Source organism: Aulostomus chinensis, chromosome 22, assembly GCF_037954235.1.
Source record: "Aulostomus chinensis isolate RoL2024-O1b breed Wild chromosome 22, RoL_Achi_v1.0, whole genome shotgun sequence".
Taxonomy (NCBI): Eukaryota; Metazoa; Chordata; class Actinopteri; order Syngnathiformes; family Aulostomidae; genus Aulostomus; species Aulostomus chinensis.
In genome coordinates, this window is record NC_141341.1 from 19088393 (window position 1) to 19105000 (window position 16608).

Consider the following 16608-nt stretch of genomic DNA (forward strand, 5'->3'; position numbering starts at 1 on the left):
CCAGGTGAAGCTCTCAAAAGAGGCGGGAAACAGACAGAGACAGGAAGTGACCAGCGCACAAGGAAACAGGAGGGAACAGCTGACCAAATAAAACAGGAAGTGACCAGAGAGAACCAACACACAAACACAATCTAGAACCCCACTGGTGAAACACAAGGAACAGAGGCCAAAGCTAGAAATTCATAACTGAAAACACACCTGGTCAAGATGGTAGTCACAGTTCCTGGCACCACGACAGTAAAAGTTGAGGATTCGCATCACATTTGTGGGACGTTATTACAGCCATGGGTCTAACAAGTCCCTTGCCAAAAATGTATTGTCACTGAAACACAATATTTGTTAGCCTTTGGCCCGCGGCCCACTGTTACCTCTCCGTTTTGGCCCCTGAGTGACGATGAAAGAATGAACCATTGTGAACAACTCTTACTGAGTGTCTCACACAAACAACAGGTCAACATCAACAACACAACCTACAGCCTGGCCACTCACGCACAAATCCTGAGAGAACTGGAACAGATGTGTCCAGATGCAGGTGAAGCAAGCAGGCTAAACCAGCAGGCTAAACCAGCAGGCTAGGCCAGCAGGCTAGGCTAGCAGGCTAGGCACACTGTGGCCTTGTCCCTCATGATGTGATTGCTACACGGACAACTGACTGATTCAACGAGGTTCCGAAGCTGAACTGCAAGTGAAATATGAAACGCTCCACCAAACAAACTGGAGTACATCATACATTACATTTGAGATCACAATTCTCACATTAAAAACAATTCATTCCTGAATACTTTGGTTGTTTAATCATCTAATGAGATAAATTATTCACATTCAAATTTTAAAACACTTGTTTTTGCTCAGTTGTAATGTTGCAGTGACGGCGGGTTAACAAAATGTACCAGGTCCTCCAGGAAGTGCAACAAAACATGAATAGTTGGCAATTAAACCAGGTGCTGTGAAAAAAAAAACTTTGTTTGTACTGACAGTAGCAGTACTTGGGTACTTTTTATGTAAAATCAGAAAAGTGGGTTTGAGAACTTTGATCGCTGTTAATGGGCAGGGCACTGCTCAGTTCACATCTTGAGACTGAGCAGTAAATTAGTATCATGGGTACAAAGTAAAAAGTCAAAAATGATGAAAATATGGAGAGATTCAGACACCTTCAATGAATGGGGGGGGGGTGACAAGGAGAAGAGGAGGAGGAGGGAGGAAGAAGAGAGGAAGGGGAGGGAGGTGGTTTTACCTGAACAGCCTACTTACGCCTCCTCAGCTCTATATCGGTGACGAAAGCGATGCAACACGTCACCTGTCTGAAGTGACGTCATTTCCACCTGTTATCGCTCAGAACCGCTGAGCACGAGTGTGTGTGGCGTCAGCGATGGACGAACCGGACTCAGCACCGCCAGGCCCCGGTGGGCCGCGCCTGTGGTGTCTGGTTGCATCACCGTATTAAGGTCAAACCTGTCAATCATCCACTACAAGCTTGACAGGAAAGGCACGTGACGGATTACTGGAGCTGGTGGAGGACTGAGGCGGTGCAGCTGGTTGCCATGGTAACGCGTCACCGCGGGGAAAAACACAAGCAAGAGGACAAACGAGTCTGGATGTAAGAATGATAGCCGGACTGCAGGTGAGTTTGACTACCTGTGCACGAGCTGAGCCTGAGGGGCTGCCACGTGACCGTGCTAGCAGACGGTGGAACGACACCTTTGATGTGTAAAAAGTTTTGGAGTCAAAACTTGTTTCTGTGTGAAAGTGGCGGAAGGAGACGTCCCTGAGTCAACGTGGGAGCTTTGGAGGCGAGACTCAGATCATTAGTGGGAGTGGTGTGTGTGTGTGTGTGGGGGGGGGGGTTCAGTGTGTCTGTATGTCTGTGTGTGTTTGTGTTGCCAACCGTCCCGTACTAGCCGAGACACGGTGGTGGGTGGGTTCTTTGTGTGTGTGTGTGTGTTTGTGGGGGTGGGGGGGGGGGTGTGTTTGGGTGGGAGGTTCTGTGGGGGGGGGGTTGTGTGTGTGTGTTTGGGTGGGGGGGTTGTGTGTGTGTTAGTGTGGGTGGGGGGGTTCTGTGTGTGTGTTTGGGTGTGGGGGTTCTGTGTGTTAGTGTGTGGGTGGGTTCTGTGTGTGGGGGGGGCTGTGTGTGTTAGTGTGCATGGGGGGGTTCTGTGTGTGTGGGGGGGTTCTGTGTGTGTGTTTGGGTGTGGGGGTTCTGTGTGTGTTAGTGTGTGTGGGGGGGTTCTGTGTGTGTGGGGGGGGTTCTGTGTGTGTTAGTGTGTGTGGGGGGGTTCTGTGTGTGTGGGGGGGGGGTTCTGTGTGTGTGTGTGTGGGGGGGGTTCTGTGTGTGTGTGTGTGGGGGGGGGGGTTCTGTGTGTGTTAGTGTGTGTGGGGGGGTTCTGTGTGTGTGTGGTAGTAGTGGTCAGTTCTCCATGACTTCACTTCAGTGGAATCTTCAGGCTTGAGAATTTGAATTGCAGGGCACTTCGGTCTTCTTGTCCAACAAATTCGAACAGGAAGTAGCGTCCATTTGACACTGTAACTTTATCTGAACCACTGCCAATGCAGTTGTGGAGAAGTATTAAATACAGACAAATGAACAGCACTGGTACCTGAGCACTCATATTTGTACACTTGTACTTGAACATTCACACTGAACTTGGACCAGAACTGTGGTACCTGAACGCTTGTGCATGTACCTGTGCACGAGGCTATTCTTGATTACCAGTCCACCTGGTGTAAATACCGCCCTTCTCCCACCCCTCTTGGCGGATTGTCTTCGTCAGGCTGATGTCAGGGTGACGACTCTACCCGCCTGATCATCCTCCATGGCACCTCCCTGGTAACCAGCCACCTCTTTGTGCATGGCTGTGACTGAGTGGTTCTGTGAGTTTGGCGGTCGTCTCCATTCTCTGGACTTTTCCTCAACGGGAGCTGAGAGACTCTCACCGTCTCCCTGGGTTCTGTTCATCAACAAGCCACAACCAGCAACACCTGCATGGCGCTGCGCTTCCCATTCCACACACCTGTCAATGCTGTAAATGGGACAGATACAGAGTGTACAATCTACTGCATTCCATATATATGTATGCCATACAGTAAATGTCTACAGTACAGAGCATCATAATTAATTAATACAGCCTACATCCATCCACCCATCCATCCATCCATCCACCCATCCATCCATCCATCCACCCATCCATCCATCCATCCATCCACCCATCCATCCATCCATCCACCCATCCATCCATCCATCCATCCACCCATCCATCCATCCATCCACCCATCCATCCATCCATCCATCCATCCACCCATCCAGCCATACATCCGTCCATCCATCATCCATCCACCTGTCCATCCATCCATCCACCCATCCATCCATCCATCCACCCATCCATCCATCCATCCATCCACCCATCCATCCATCCATCCATCCATCCACCCATCCATCCATACATCCGTCCATCCATCATCCATCCACCTGTCCATCCATCCACCCGTCCATCCATCCATCCATCCGTCCATCCATCATCCATCCACCTGTCCATCCATCCACCCATCCATCAATCCATCCAACCGTCCATCCATCCATCCATCCGTCCTTCCACCCATCCATCCATCCACCCATCCATCCGTCCATCCACCCAACCATCCGTCCATCCAGCCATCCATCCACCCATCCATTCATCGATCCATCCATCTGTCCATCCATCAATCCGTCCATCCACCCATCCTTCCATCCATCCATCCACCCGTCCATCCATCCACCCATCCACCAATCCATCTATCCATACATCCATCCATCCATCATCCATCCACATGTCCACCAATCCATCTATCCATACATCCGTCCATCCATCATCCATCCACATGTCCATCAATCCATCTATCCATCCATCCACCTGTCCATCCATCCATCCACCCGTCCATCAATCCATCCAACCGTCCATCCATCCATCCATCTGTCCTTCCACCCATCCATCCATCCATCCGTCCATCCATCCAACCATCACCCATCCATCCACCCGTCCATAAATTCATCCAACCGTCCATCCTCCCTCCATCCATCCCTCCCTCCCTCCCTCCATCCACCCATCCATCCCTCCCTCCATCCATCCCTCCATCTTCTCCCTCTCCTCCTGTTCAGGGTGGTGGGGGTGGAGCCTATCCAGCAGCCTTCCCCCTGCACAGGTCACCAGTCCATGGCAGGACCAACACATAGAGACAGACAACCGTTGGCTCTCCCAGCCACACCTACGGTCAATTTAGAGTCTGGATTAACCTGGTCCCTCTTGATGTCTTTGGACTGTGGAGGAAGCTGGAGTACCAGAGAGAACCCACGCAGGAATAGGGAGAACATGGAGACTCACCCAGAAAGACCCCGTGCTCCAGCCGGGGCTCCACCCACAACCTTCTTGCTGGGGGGCCACACTGAGGACCACTGCTCCACCGGGCCACCCTACATATTTACAGTATTCAGTATATTAATTAATACAATAAATATCAATTCTATATAGTAAATATCTACATTATACAGTCTATACCCACCATATACAGCATATTTGACTTTATAAAGTATACGTCTTCAGTTTATATATACACCCTATATTGTATTTATCCGCTTTATATCGTATATATCTACAGTACACACTTATAAAAACTAATAAACTATAAAAACAGGTGTGTGAAGACGACTGCGCCCTTTCATTTGCAGTTCATGTCTTGAGTGCCATCGTTTCATCTTTGAATGATGACCGCTGATATTGAATCAGTGCAGCTTCCTCCAAGTCAGCCACTTGTCTGCTGGATCCCATCCCTACAAGCCTCCTTAAGGATGCCTTCCCTCTAGTTAACACGTCCATATTAAATCAAATTAATCTTTCCGTAGTCACAGGTTATGTGCCACAGGCCTTTAAGGTGGCTGTCATCAACCCTTTACTTAAAACCCTTCTCTTGACCCAGATGTATTAGCCAATTATAGGCCAATATCCAACCTCCCCTACATCTCCAAGATCCTTGAGAAGGTTGTCCTGGAGCAGCTACATGAACATCTGCACAGCAACGAGCTCTTTGAAGCCTTCCAGTCTGGATTCAGGGAACACCCTAGCACTGCACCAGCACTGGTCAGAGTCTCTACTGATCTTCTTACAGCTTCAGACAGAGGTCTCGTCTCTGTACTTTTGGACCTCAGTGCTGCATTTGACACCATCGACCACAGCATCCTGCTACAGAGACTAGACCATGACATTGGGATTAAAGGAACTGCCCTAAAATGGTTTCAGTCCTACTTATCTGACAGGTTTCAGTTTGTTAATGTTAATAATGACCATTCAGAGTACAGCAGAGTCACATATGGTGGACCACAGGGTTCAGTTTTAGGACCGATTCTCTTCCCTCTTTACATGCTCCCATTAGGTGACATAATCTGGAAGCACTCGATCAACTTCCATTGTTATGAGGACGACACACAACTTTACTGGTCGATGGAGCCAGACGACACAAGCCAGTTTACTCATCTGCAAGACTGCCTGAAAGACATTAAATCCTGGATGTCCTCTAACTTCTTAATGCTAAATTCAGATCAAACTGAGGTCATCATGTTTGGACCTAAACACCTCAGGGACACCTCTCTAACCAGATCTCTACTCTAGATGGCATCACCCTGACCCAGAGGACAACTGCAAGGAACCTTGGAGTCATTTTTGACCAGGACCTTTCCTTCAGCGCCCACATAAAGCATGTGACCAGGATCGCCTTCTTCCATCTGCAGTATCACTAAGATCAGGAACATCCTTTCCCAGAGTGATGCTGAGAAACTGGTGCATGCATTTATCACGTCTAGGCTGGACCACTGCAACTCTCTCCTGTCAGGATGTCCTAAATACTCTCTAAAGAGTCTCCAGCTGGTCCAGAACGCTGCAGCGAGGGTTTTGACAGGAGTTAAGAAGAGAGAATACATCTCTCCACTTTAGCTTCTCTCCTTCCTGTAGGATCTAGAATCCACTTCAAAATCCTTCTGCTGACTCATCAGGCTCTCAATGATGAAGCCCCATCCTATTTGAAAGAACTCATTAGTCCCTACTGTCCTACCAGAGCACTCTGCTCCCAGAATACAGGTCTGTTAGTGACTCCCAGTATCTCTAAAACAGACTGGGAGGGAGAGCCTTTAGTTACCGAGCTCCTCTACTGTGGAACCAGCTCTCTCCATGAGTCAGAGAGGCAGACTCTCTGACTACTTTTAAGTCCAGGCTTAAGACTTTCCTTTATGACAGAGCCTTCAGTCAGGACTGGTTCAGGTAGCTCTGAACCATTGATAGCTATGCTGCTACAGGCTTAGACTGCTGGGGGACACATCAGGTTACATGGAGCCCTTCCCTCCTCTCCCCTCCCCTTCCCTTCCCTCCTCTCCTGTCTCCTCCTCTCCTCCCCGCACATTTTTGGAACTGTCATTACCATTACTTGTTGTACTTTGTAGTTTGGCCTTGGTGTCTCTCAGTCTCTCTGTGTTTCCTCAGATCCACCAGAGCTCCAACCGCCGCCTGCATCACCCCCCCACCTCCCCTTTTATTCCCTACTATTACACCGGCCTGCGCTCACCTCCCATGAACCAGTCTACCATCCAGTCCCCATCAAGCTGGCTCACTCTCCCTGCCTCCCCTTCCATGAACCAGTCTACCATCCAGTCCCCCATCAAGCTGGCTCGCTGTCCCTGCCTCCCCTCCCATGAACCAGTCTGCCATCCAGTTCCCCATCAAGCTAGCTTGCTCTCCCTGCCTCCCCTTCCATGAACCAGTCTACCATCCAGTCCCCCATCAAGCTGGCTTGCTCTCCCTGCCTCCCCTCCCATGAACCAGTCTACCATCCAGTTCCCCATCAAGCTAGCTTGTTCTCCCTGCCTCCCCTTCCATGAACCAGTCTACCATCCAGTCCCCCATCAAGCTGGCTTGCTCTCCCTGCCTCCCCTCCCATGAACCAGTCTACCATCCAGTTCCCCATCAAGCTAGCTTGCTCTCCCTGCCTCCCCTTCCATGAACCAGTCTGCCATCCAGTCCCCCATCAAGCTGGCTTGCTCTCCCTGCCTCCCCTCCCATGAACCAGTCTACCATCCAGTCCCCCATCAAGCTGGCTTGCTCTCCCTGCCTCCCCTCCCATGAACCAGTCTACCATCCAGTCCCCCATCAAGCTGGCTTGCTCTCCCTGCTTCCCCTCCCATGAACCAGTCTACCATCCAGTCCCCCATCAAGCTGGCTTGCTCTCCCTGCTTCCCCTCCCATGAACCAGTCTGCCATCCAGTCCCCCATCAAGCTGGCTTGCTCTCCCTGCCTCCCCTCCCATGAACCAGTCTACCATCCAGTCCCCCATCAAGCTGGCTTGCTCTCCCTGCTTCCCCTCCCATGAACCAGTCTACCATCCAGTCCCCCATCAAGCTGGCTTGCTCTCCCTGCTTCCCCTCCCATGAACCAGTCTGCCATCCAGTCCCCCATCAAGCTGGCTTGCTCTCCCTGCCTCCCCTTCCAGAAGCTTCCTTCTTCAACTGTTATTAACATTTCCATGTTTCCTTCATTCTGTGTTATAAACTGTTTTCTTGTCTGTAACAACATCTCCTGCACGTCTGTCCCTCCTGGTGAGGGATCCTCCTCCCCTCCTCACCCTGAGGTTTCTCAGATTTTTCCCTGTTAAAGGTTTTCTATGGAGTTTCTCCTCAGTCGATGTGAGGCTCTGAGGGCAGAGGATGTTGTTATGATGCCATGAAGCCTGGAGACAAACTGGTGGTGGAAACGGGCTACAAAGAAAACTGCCTTGCCTTCTGCTCTCTGCAGGTGTCCAACAGAGGGTCCCTTCATTCTTCACCTGGGCTCTCAGTGCAGACGTAGAATCCAGGCAGCAGCTTTCTTGAGGCAGTGGCAGTGCATGGGCCGAGTCACACAGTCAACTCAGGGGTGGTAACACTTAACCGCAATTACTTTCACTTCAGGGTTGTTGAGGTTGAGGATCGGGAGTTTCTGGCTGCTGACAACCAGAGTTGATCTCTTAAGAAGCGACTGGCAGAGACACCTCGACACACAATCAGCTGGACTCGTTCAAGGACTCTCATTCTGGCTCTGTGAAGTCTTGAGAGAATTTGAAGCACTGCAGCTCTGTTCGCAGCAGAAGTCTGAAATGTTGATGTTTCATTTTGGTGGGTGTTTTAGGACCGATGTGCTGTCATCCAAAGCACAGATGCTTCAAGTGGAAGCTCCGTTGCTTCTTGCTTCATCTTTATCGGTACAGCAACAGCGGCAGTGGTGAGTTCTGTTCTTGGAATGGGTTCAGGTTTGAGTGGAACCTTCCCTGGCCTTAGCCATGATCAAGTGCACTGAACTGTGTTAGACTTGAACATCAGTCGAAGGTAAGAGACACCCCATATCTGCTTCCACTTGCATCCCCAAAGTGGGGAAGCTGTCCTGAGAGTCGATGGCTTGTAGCTTGATGTCTCCTCTCAGTAGATGCCAACATCTTGTGAGAACAGCATTAAGACTTCTTGTTAAGTCTGGGCCACGGAGAAGACATGCATTCAGAGCTCTACCTTGATAAGTTGCCTCACGATCAGTTGCAGTTCCGGCCTTTGGGATGGAACGCTCCATGGTGTGTTGGGCACCATTAGTCAGATGTACTCTGACTTGTTCTGACTTTTTGTTCAAGTGTGGTCCTGCTGACATCATCTTTGCCCCAAATATCTGCCGTGAAGCCTTGTGTTCTTCTCAGAATGCGATACTAGGCAAAAACCCTTGCTTTAGATTGTGACAATTATTGATTTAACAGTATTTTTATCATGTGCCCACATTTTTGTTACTTCATCCACAAATTCTTTTAAAGCAGCAGCTTTGGGTCTATACCTGTCAGTGTGGTCGATCCCCTGTCCTTCCTGTCATCACCATTTCAGCGCTGCAAACAGTTTCCATTAATTTTTTGATTTCTTTTTTCTTGTTGTTGCACCCAGTTTTGAACTCTTTGATGCGTTCAATCATTTTAGCCAGTCCCAATGTTCTCTGTACCACTTCATACCACTATAGATAGATCTATATAAATAGATCTATATAGATCTATAGATATATAATACATCTATATAGATCCATCTATATAGATCATCAACAAAGATGTATTTATATATATATATATAGATCTATAGACATAAATACATCTATATAGATCCATCTATATAGATCATCTGTATAGATCTATATAGATAGATCTAGATAGATCTATATAGATAGATCTATATAGATCTACATAGATCTATCTATATAGATATATAAATACATCTATATAGATTTATTTACATATCTATAGATCTATATAGATCTATCTATGTAGATCTATCTATATAGATCTATATATGTATCTATAGATCTATGTAGATCTATCTACATAGATCTATGTAGAACGATCTATATAGATAGATCTATATAGATCGTTCTGCATAGATCTATATAGATGGATCTACATATATTGTTGAGATATAGATATCTCTGTATCCATAGATATATATAAAGGTAGAGATATCTATATGTCTATATAGAGATACAGAGATAAGGATGTAGGTATAGATAGATATTGATAAGTGTGTGTGGTCCAGTTCTCCTCTCGGTTCTCTACACAGAACCCTCACATTTACTGCAATGAGGCAGGATGCGTGTCTTCGGTCAGAACGGTGGCCACTGCCGCAACACCTTGCACGTCATCCACTTTAATTAACCAATCAGCGTCGATCCTTTCGGACACACTGAAGACATTGAGCGGCTGGGGCAAAGCCTGAGTCCCTGCAGCGCGCCGGCGGGGCTCTGATTGTTGAGGTGGCGGGAGTGTGAGGAGGATGAACGCACCGGAGGATGCCGGAGGCTCCACGCTCTCAGCTTGCCTCCGGTTCGGGCTCGGTGTTGACTGACCAGTAGGCTGACTCGGTTGTGTCGAAGGTAAGACGGGCGCTGCTGGTCAGTTTTGAGATGGTGTGTTGTCGTGAGTTCGTGTGTAGGGGGGGGGGGGGGGGGGGTGTGTGTTCCCGGTCCAATATCGAAGTCATTGTATTAGGATTATTCATGGAGCTAGAAACGTGGAGAAGAAGGAGTCTGGAGAGGAGATCTGCTTAAGAAGGTGAGTGTGTGTGAGTGTGTGTGTGTGTGTGTGTGTGTGTGTGTGTGTGTGTGTGTGTGTGTGTGTTATAGAGAGCGAGAAATATGAAAGGCAGAACAAGAACCAGCTTTGTTTGGTGCAGCGACACTCGCGGCTCCGCCAGCAGAGGGCGCCACAGCATCTACCTGGTGTTCTGCAGGTCCTCCTTCCAGAACCTCCTTTGGGCTCTCCAGCAAAATAAGGAATTCATTTTGATCTGGATGGTTTTAAAGGTTTTTTTTTAAAAAAATGAGAAAATCTTTTTAAAAATTTTTACCTGTGTTATCATACTTGAACCATCTCAATGTGATATTTTTTTAATTCTTCTTCTTATTATTATTGTCATCCATTTTCTATACATCTTATCCATTAAGGATGGGGGGTGGAGTCTATCCCAGCTGTCATAGGGTGAGAGGTGGGTTCACCCTGGACGGGTCACCAGTCCGTCTCAGGGCCATCAGGAGCAATCAGGGGTTCAGTATCTTGGTCAAGGACACTTGGACATGGTCACCAGGGGAAGTGGGGATCGAACCAGCAACCCTTTGGTTGCTAGACGGCCTCTCCACCTCTGAGCCACGCTGTACCCATCATCATTATTATTATTATTGTTATTATTTTGGAAGGAAGACAGAAATGTGATTGTGGATTTATCCTTCACATGACCACAAACTCGCTGCCTCGACCTCTGTCCACATCAGACACTTCTTGCTTTTGTTCCTGGAAATTGGAAATGTTTTGTGAAATTGCTGTTGGTTTTTCACTTGGTACTGTTGTCATAGCAACAAGCACTGTGTAGTCTTTACTGCTTGATCATGACTGGGGGTGAAAGGTGAATCTCAAGTTAGTTTCAGTGACATCAAGCGCCATGTTGTTTCACTTCTCCTCCATTATGAGAGAGAAACCACAGCGGGTTTCGTCGTGGCCGTGCTGGGCAGAACCACACCAGTTGCAGCGGTGATGGTGATGACTGGTGTTTGTGGTTGTTCCAGAGCCAGACGGTCTCAGGATGACAGGGAACCTCAGCTCTACCCTCTTCTCCCTCAACTCCTCGGCTCCCCCCTGGGAAGCTCCGGCCTTCACCCTCGCCGCCCGCTGCCGTGTCGCTGCCACTCTGGTGCTGTTTGTCTTTGCTGCCATCAGCAACCTGTCAGTGCTGGTCAGCGTGTGCTGGGGGCGGGGTTACCGCCTGGCAGCACACCTGCGCCCGCTCATTGCTAGCTTGGCATCAGCTGATCTGGTGATGACATTCGTGGTGATGCCGCTTGACGCCATCTGGAACATTACAGTACAGTGGTACGCTGGGGACATCATGTGCAAGCTGCTGTGTTTCCTGAAGCTCTTTGCCATGCACTCAGCTGCCTTCATCCTGGTGGTGGTGAGCCTGGACCGGTACCGGGCCATTCTCCATCCTCTGGACTCTCTGGATGCTGGGCTCCGGAACAAACGCATGCTGCTGGTGGCCTGGACTCTGAGTCTGCTGCTGGCATCTCCACAGGTACAGCACCTCCCTCATTACACCTGGACACACTCAGCTGATGCCCTGCTGCGCAACTCGAATTTCTTCATTTTGAAACCCAGAACTCAAGAAATAATGAGGACAAGCAGTTTACACCTGCTAAATGTAGGAAAAGATTCATTTTAAATATGGAAAATTTGAAATAAAGAAGTTCAGATCATGAATTAAGACTGCTCCAAAGATGAGGTCCTCTGCTCTGCTGCACTTCTACACGGCTCCTCTCTTTCTCTCCTCCTCTGCTTCCTCCTAAGCTCACTTGTTCTCGTTGGAAGGAGTGATGAGAGTTCTCATGAGTTCTGATGATGCCTCATTGATCGTCACCTGGAGGGGTTAGTGAACGGACCGTTAGCTTGTGTTAGCCTCTGTTAGCTTCAAGATAACTAGGTGGCAGCATTCTGGAGACACTGAGAAGAGAGGCAGGAGGGAAAACATCTTCGTGGGAGATGATTGATGGAGGGATGGATGGATAGAATGACAGATAGATGGATGATGGATGATAGAATGACAGACAGATGGATGATGATGGATAGAATGACAGACAGATGGATGATGATGGATAGAATGACAGACAGATGGATGATGATGGATAGAATGACAGATAGATGGATGGATAAAATGACAGATAGATGGATGATGGATGATAGAATGACAGATAGATGGATGATGATGGATAGAATGACAGATTGATGGATGATGATGGATAGAATGACAGATAGATGGATGATGATGGATAGAATGACAGATAGATGGATGATGATGATAGAATGACAGATAGATGGATGATGATGGATAGAATGACAGATACATAGATGATGGATGATAGAATGACAGATAGATGGATGATGGATAGAATGACAGATAGATGGATGATAGAATGACAGATAGATTAATGATGGATGGATAGAATGACAGATAGATGATGATGGATGGAGAGAATGACAGATAGATGGATGATGGATGGATAGAATGACAGATAGATGGATGATGGATGGATAAAATGACAGATGGATGATGGATGGATAGAATGACGGATTGATGGATGGAGAGAATGACAGATAGATGGATGATGGATGGATAGAATGACGGATTGATGGATGGAGAGAATGACAGATAGATGGATGATGGATGATAGAATGACAGATTGATGGATGATGATGGATAGAATGACAGATAGATGGATGATGATGGATAGAATGACAGATAGATGGATGATGATGGATAGAATGACAGATAGATGGATGATGATGATAGAATGACAGATAGATGGATGATGATGGATAGAATGACAGATTGATGGATGATGGATGATAGAATGACAGATAGATGGATGATGATGGATAGAATGACAGATAGATGGAGGATGATGATAGAATGACAGATAGTTGGATGATGATGGATGATAGAATGACAGATAGTTGGATGATGATGGATAGAATGACAGATACATAGATGATGGATGATAGAATGACAGATAGATTAATGATGGATGATAGAATGACAGATTGATGGATGATGATGGATAGAATGACAGATACATAGATGATGGATGATAGAATGACAGATAGATGGATGATGGATGGATAAAATGACAGATAGATGGATGATGGATGGATAGAATGACGGATTGATGGATGGATAGAATGACAGATAGATGGATGATGGATGATAGAATGACAGATTGATGGATGATGATGGATAGAATGACAGATAGATGGATGATGATGGATAGAATGACAGATAGATGGATGATGATGATAGAATGACAGATAGATGGATGATGATGGATAGAATGACAGATAGATGGATGATGATGGATGGATTTGTGTTTAGGGAATTGAACCCATCACTTGCCTGACTGTGGTCTCTCTTCTCTCCTCTTCTCTCCTCCTCTTCTCTCCCTCTCTCCTCATCTTATCGGTCTATCCTCCTACTCTTCCTTTGTGAGTCTAAAAGTGGAGAGAACCTGTGAGTCTGTGAGGACAGCAGGGTAGATAACAGTCTGACACCTGAGCAGCCTTCCAGGACAGGTGGGAACCAGAGTGAGGGATGAAGACTGCACACACTCAACCAAACACACACACACACACTCAATCAAACACACTCACACACACACTCAACCAAACACACTCACACACACACACTCAACCAAACACACTCACACACACACACTCAACCAAACACACGCACACACACACACACACACACACACACAAAACTCTCTCTCACACACTCTCAAACACACACTCACACACACGCTCTCTCTCTCTCACACACACACACACTCCCACACACGCACTCTCACACACACACTCACACACACAGTCTCTCACACACACACACTCTCACACACTCTCACACACACACACACACACTCACACACACGCACTCTCACACACACACACACTCTCACACACTCACACACACGCACTCTCACACACACACACTCTCTTACACACACGCACTCTCACACACACACACACAAACACACACTCTCTGTCACTCGAGCAAGAGAAGCTGCAGTGGCAGGCTGGTCAGAACTGGCCCCGCCCACCCCACACCATCACGTCATGATGCTGCATTCTCATCCGTGTGTTGGCGTGTTGTTTCATGCGACCTCACTGTGACGTGGCTCACTAACTGAGCACATGTGGCCTTTGAGTTCTTCCATTGGTAGCAGGCGGTGGCCACATCCTGGTCACTGGGACCCCGCCTTTGTGGCTGGTATGACATAAACAAATATGGCGTTTGTTTATTGCTGACGAACTACACCTGTGTTTCACTGTGCCTGCATGCTCTCCATCCCACACCCTGCACCCTCCTCATCCTCAGCTCTTCATCTTTCGGGCCATTAAGGCAGACGGAGTGGACTTCACTCAGTGCGCGACCCATGGAAGTTTCCAGCACCGCTGGCAGGAGACGGCATACAACATGTTTCATTTTGTGACGCTGTATGTCTTCCCGCTGCTGGTCATGACCTTCTGCTACACCCGCATCCTCACCAGGGTCAGTGGGCAGGTGCACAGGAGCAAAGGTGTGTGATCATACTTCCTGGATACTTCAAGTGTCCTGTAAATAATCACATAATCAGTTTGCATGTGTGCCGTGGACATGGAGTACCAAAAGAAGTAAGGGATTACTTACAGGATTACAGGCGCAGTATTTCAGCAATAAAAGTGACTTCAAGTAAACGAGGAACAGGAGTGTGTGTATACTGCTTGTGTATACACACACACACACACATATATTCATACACATATATACATATATATGTATATATACAAAATGTGTATATACTGCTTGTATACACGCACTTATACATATATATGTGCATATTTGTGTGTGTATATACATATATACACACACACACGGCTGTATGTAATGTACCTGCTCACAAATGTATCAGACCGCCAAAACATCAACACTTGAGAATAGCTTGGCGTTGTGGAGCGCCACAGTAGTGGGAGCAGCTCCACCCTCTCCCAGAGAACCTCCACATGTCCTGGAGCTCAGCCCTGTCTGTCCTCAGAACCAGAACCATCTATCCCGGGCTTGTTTACTGGGTTCCTGCCACCAGGAATCTCTCCCGTTATGTTAGCCCTGTTACTGTCCTTCAACTTTTCCCCCTAACGTCTTCATCCCTACAGGTGTCCTCTTCTTTTCCAACACTTCCCTCACTTAGACCGTATAATTATACAATAATTCACTGTTGTTTCACCAAAACATGCTGGATCTGCTGCATTAGCTGGGCTATTCAGATACTTATACTTGGTGTAGTCAGTGAGAGTAGAACCCTCCCACTGGCTGGTGGTCTGATGCATTTGTGAAGCCACTCCTTCGTTTGACTTCCTCACATGGGAACACAGCAACTTCAGGCTGCTGCTGCAATCAGAATCACTGGAACCAAACGTTCCTCCATCAGATCAAGACGACCTGCAACAGTTCCTCTGGTCATAAACACTGTGACACGGGGAACAACAGGAAGAAGCAGTCCACAAGGGCAGACCCTCTCTGGTTTTATCCAATAACAAAGCAGAACCAGACACACCTGGTCATGATTCGCCAGTCGGATGCACCTGAACCACAGCTGCTGTTCTCCAACAGAGAAGAGGAGGAGCAGTCGCATGGTCATGTGATGGTGAGGCGATGTGTCATATCCACCTGAACAAGTCTGTGAGGGTGACCGAGTGAGGTCATGAGAACCCAGTGGTGACGTCGAACATCTCGTGAAGGAGCAACCCAGGCGGGTGGAGACTGGCGACTGGCTGTCGAGTATTTGAACTGTGGAGAAGAGCTCTGTTCATTTGTTTTGTTGGTTTCAGGATTTTGTTGTTCTAGACTTGTAGTACTAATGATACCGGGCCTTTGTGGCTACTGCACACACAAGTGTGATATTGATCTCCTCAAGAAAACGCAGGAGACGTGTGTTTGAGTTGGTGTGCTTGTTGTGTTTGTGCAGATGGCGAGCAGTGCCTAAGACGCAGTGGAACAGACATGATACCCAAGGCACGGATGAAGACCCTGAAGATGACCATTGTGATCGTTAGCTCCTTCGTCATATGTTGGACCCCCTACTACCTCCTGGGGATCTGGTACTGGTTCCAGCCAGCCATGATCCAGCACACCCCTGAGTATGTCCACCACATACTCTTTGTTTTTGGCAATCTGAACACATGCTGTGATCCCGTCATCTATGGCTTCTACACCACGTCTTTCCGGGCTGACCTTGCTGACGTGGTGGCGTGCTGCTGCCATAACCGCCACAGCAACGCCTCTCCTCACTCCAAGGACCGTCTGGCTAGCAGGAATGCTGGAGCTGCTGGGGAGATGGAGTCTGATCTGAGCTCAAATCCACAAGCCCAGGATAGATGACTCCAGCTCTGAAAACAGGGCTGAGCTCCAGGACATGTGGAGGTTCTCTGGGAGCAGGTGGAGCTGCTCCCACTACTGTGGCGCTCTATAAC

At 47.9% G+C, this 16608-nt stretch overlaps 1 protein-coding gene and 1 long non-coding RNA gene across 3 annotated transcripts in view; one reads left to right on the top strand and one right to left on the bottom strand.

Moving 5' to 3' along the window:
• The first annotated feature begins 1354 nt into the window (after window positions 1-1354).
• gnrhr1 (gonadotropin releasing hormone receptor 1) overlaps window positions 1355-16608 on the top strand; it is a 16848-nt gene continuing 1594 nt past the window's right edge. Inside the window, exons 1-4 of one of the 2 annotated variants that reach the window (XM_086192562.1) lie at window positions 1355-1621; window positions 11121-11626; window positions 14477-14678; window positions 16104-16608. The exon at window positions 16104-16608 is cut by the window's right edge and continues 1594 nt beyond it. In XM_086192562.1, the coding sequence (XP_086048688.1) occupies window positions 11138-11626; window positions 14477-14678; window positions 16104-16516 (1104 nt within the window). In that variant the 5' untranslated portion in view covers window positions 1355-1621; window positions 11121-11137 and the 3' untranslated portion in view covers window positions 16517-16608. Of the gene's footprint in view, window positions 1622-9707; window positions 9936-11120; window positions 11627-14476; window positions 14679-16103 lie in introns of those variants that run through there. The other variant, XM_086192561.1, reaches the window with a different exon arrangement.
• LOC147241061 (uncharacterized) lies at window positions 2994-8894 on the bottom strand. The gene is made up of 3 exons (XR_015111118.1): window positions 8859-8894; window positions 4353-4441; window positions 2994-3017 (listed from the first exon to the last, which is right to left on the bottom strand). It is a non-coding gene; the product is annotated as an uncharacterized LOC147241061 (long non-coding RNA).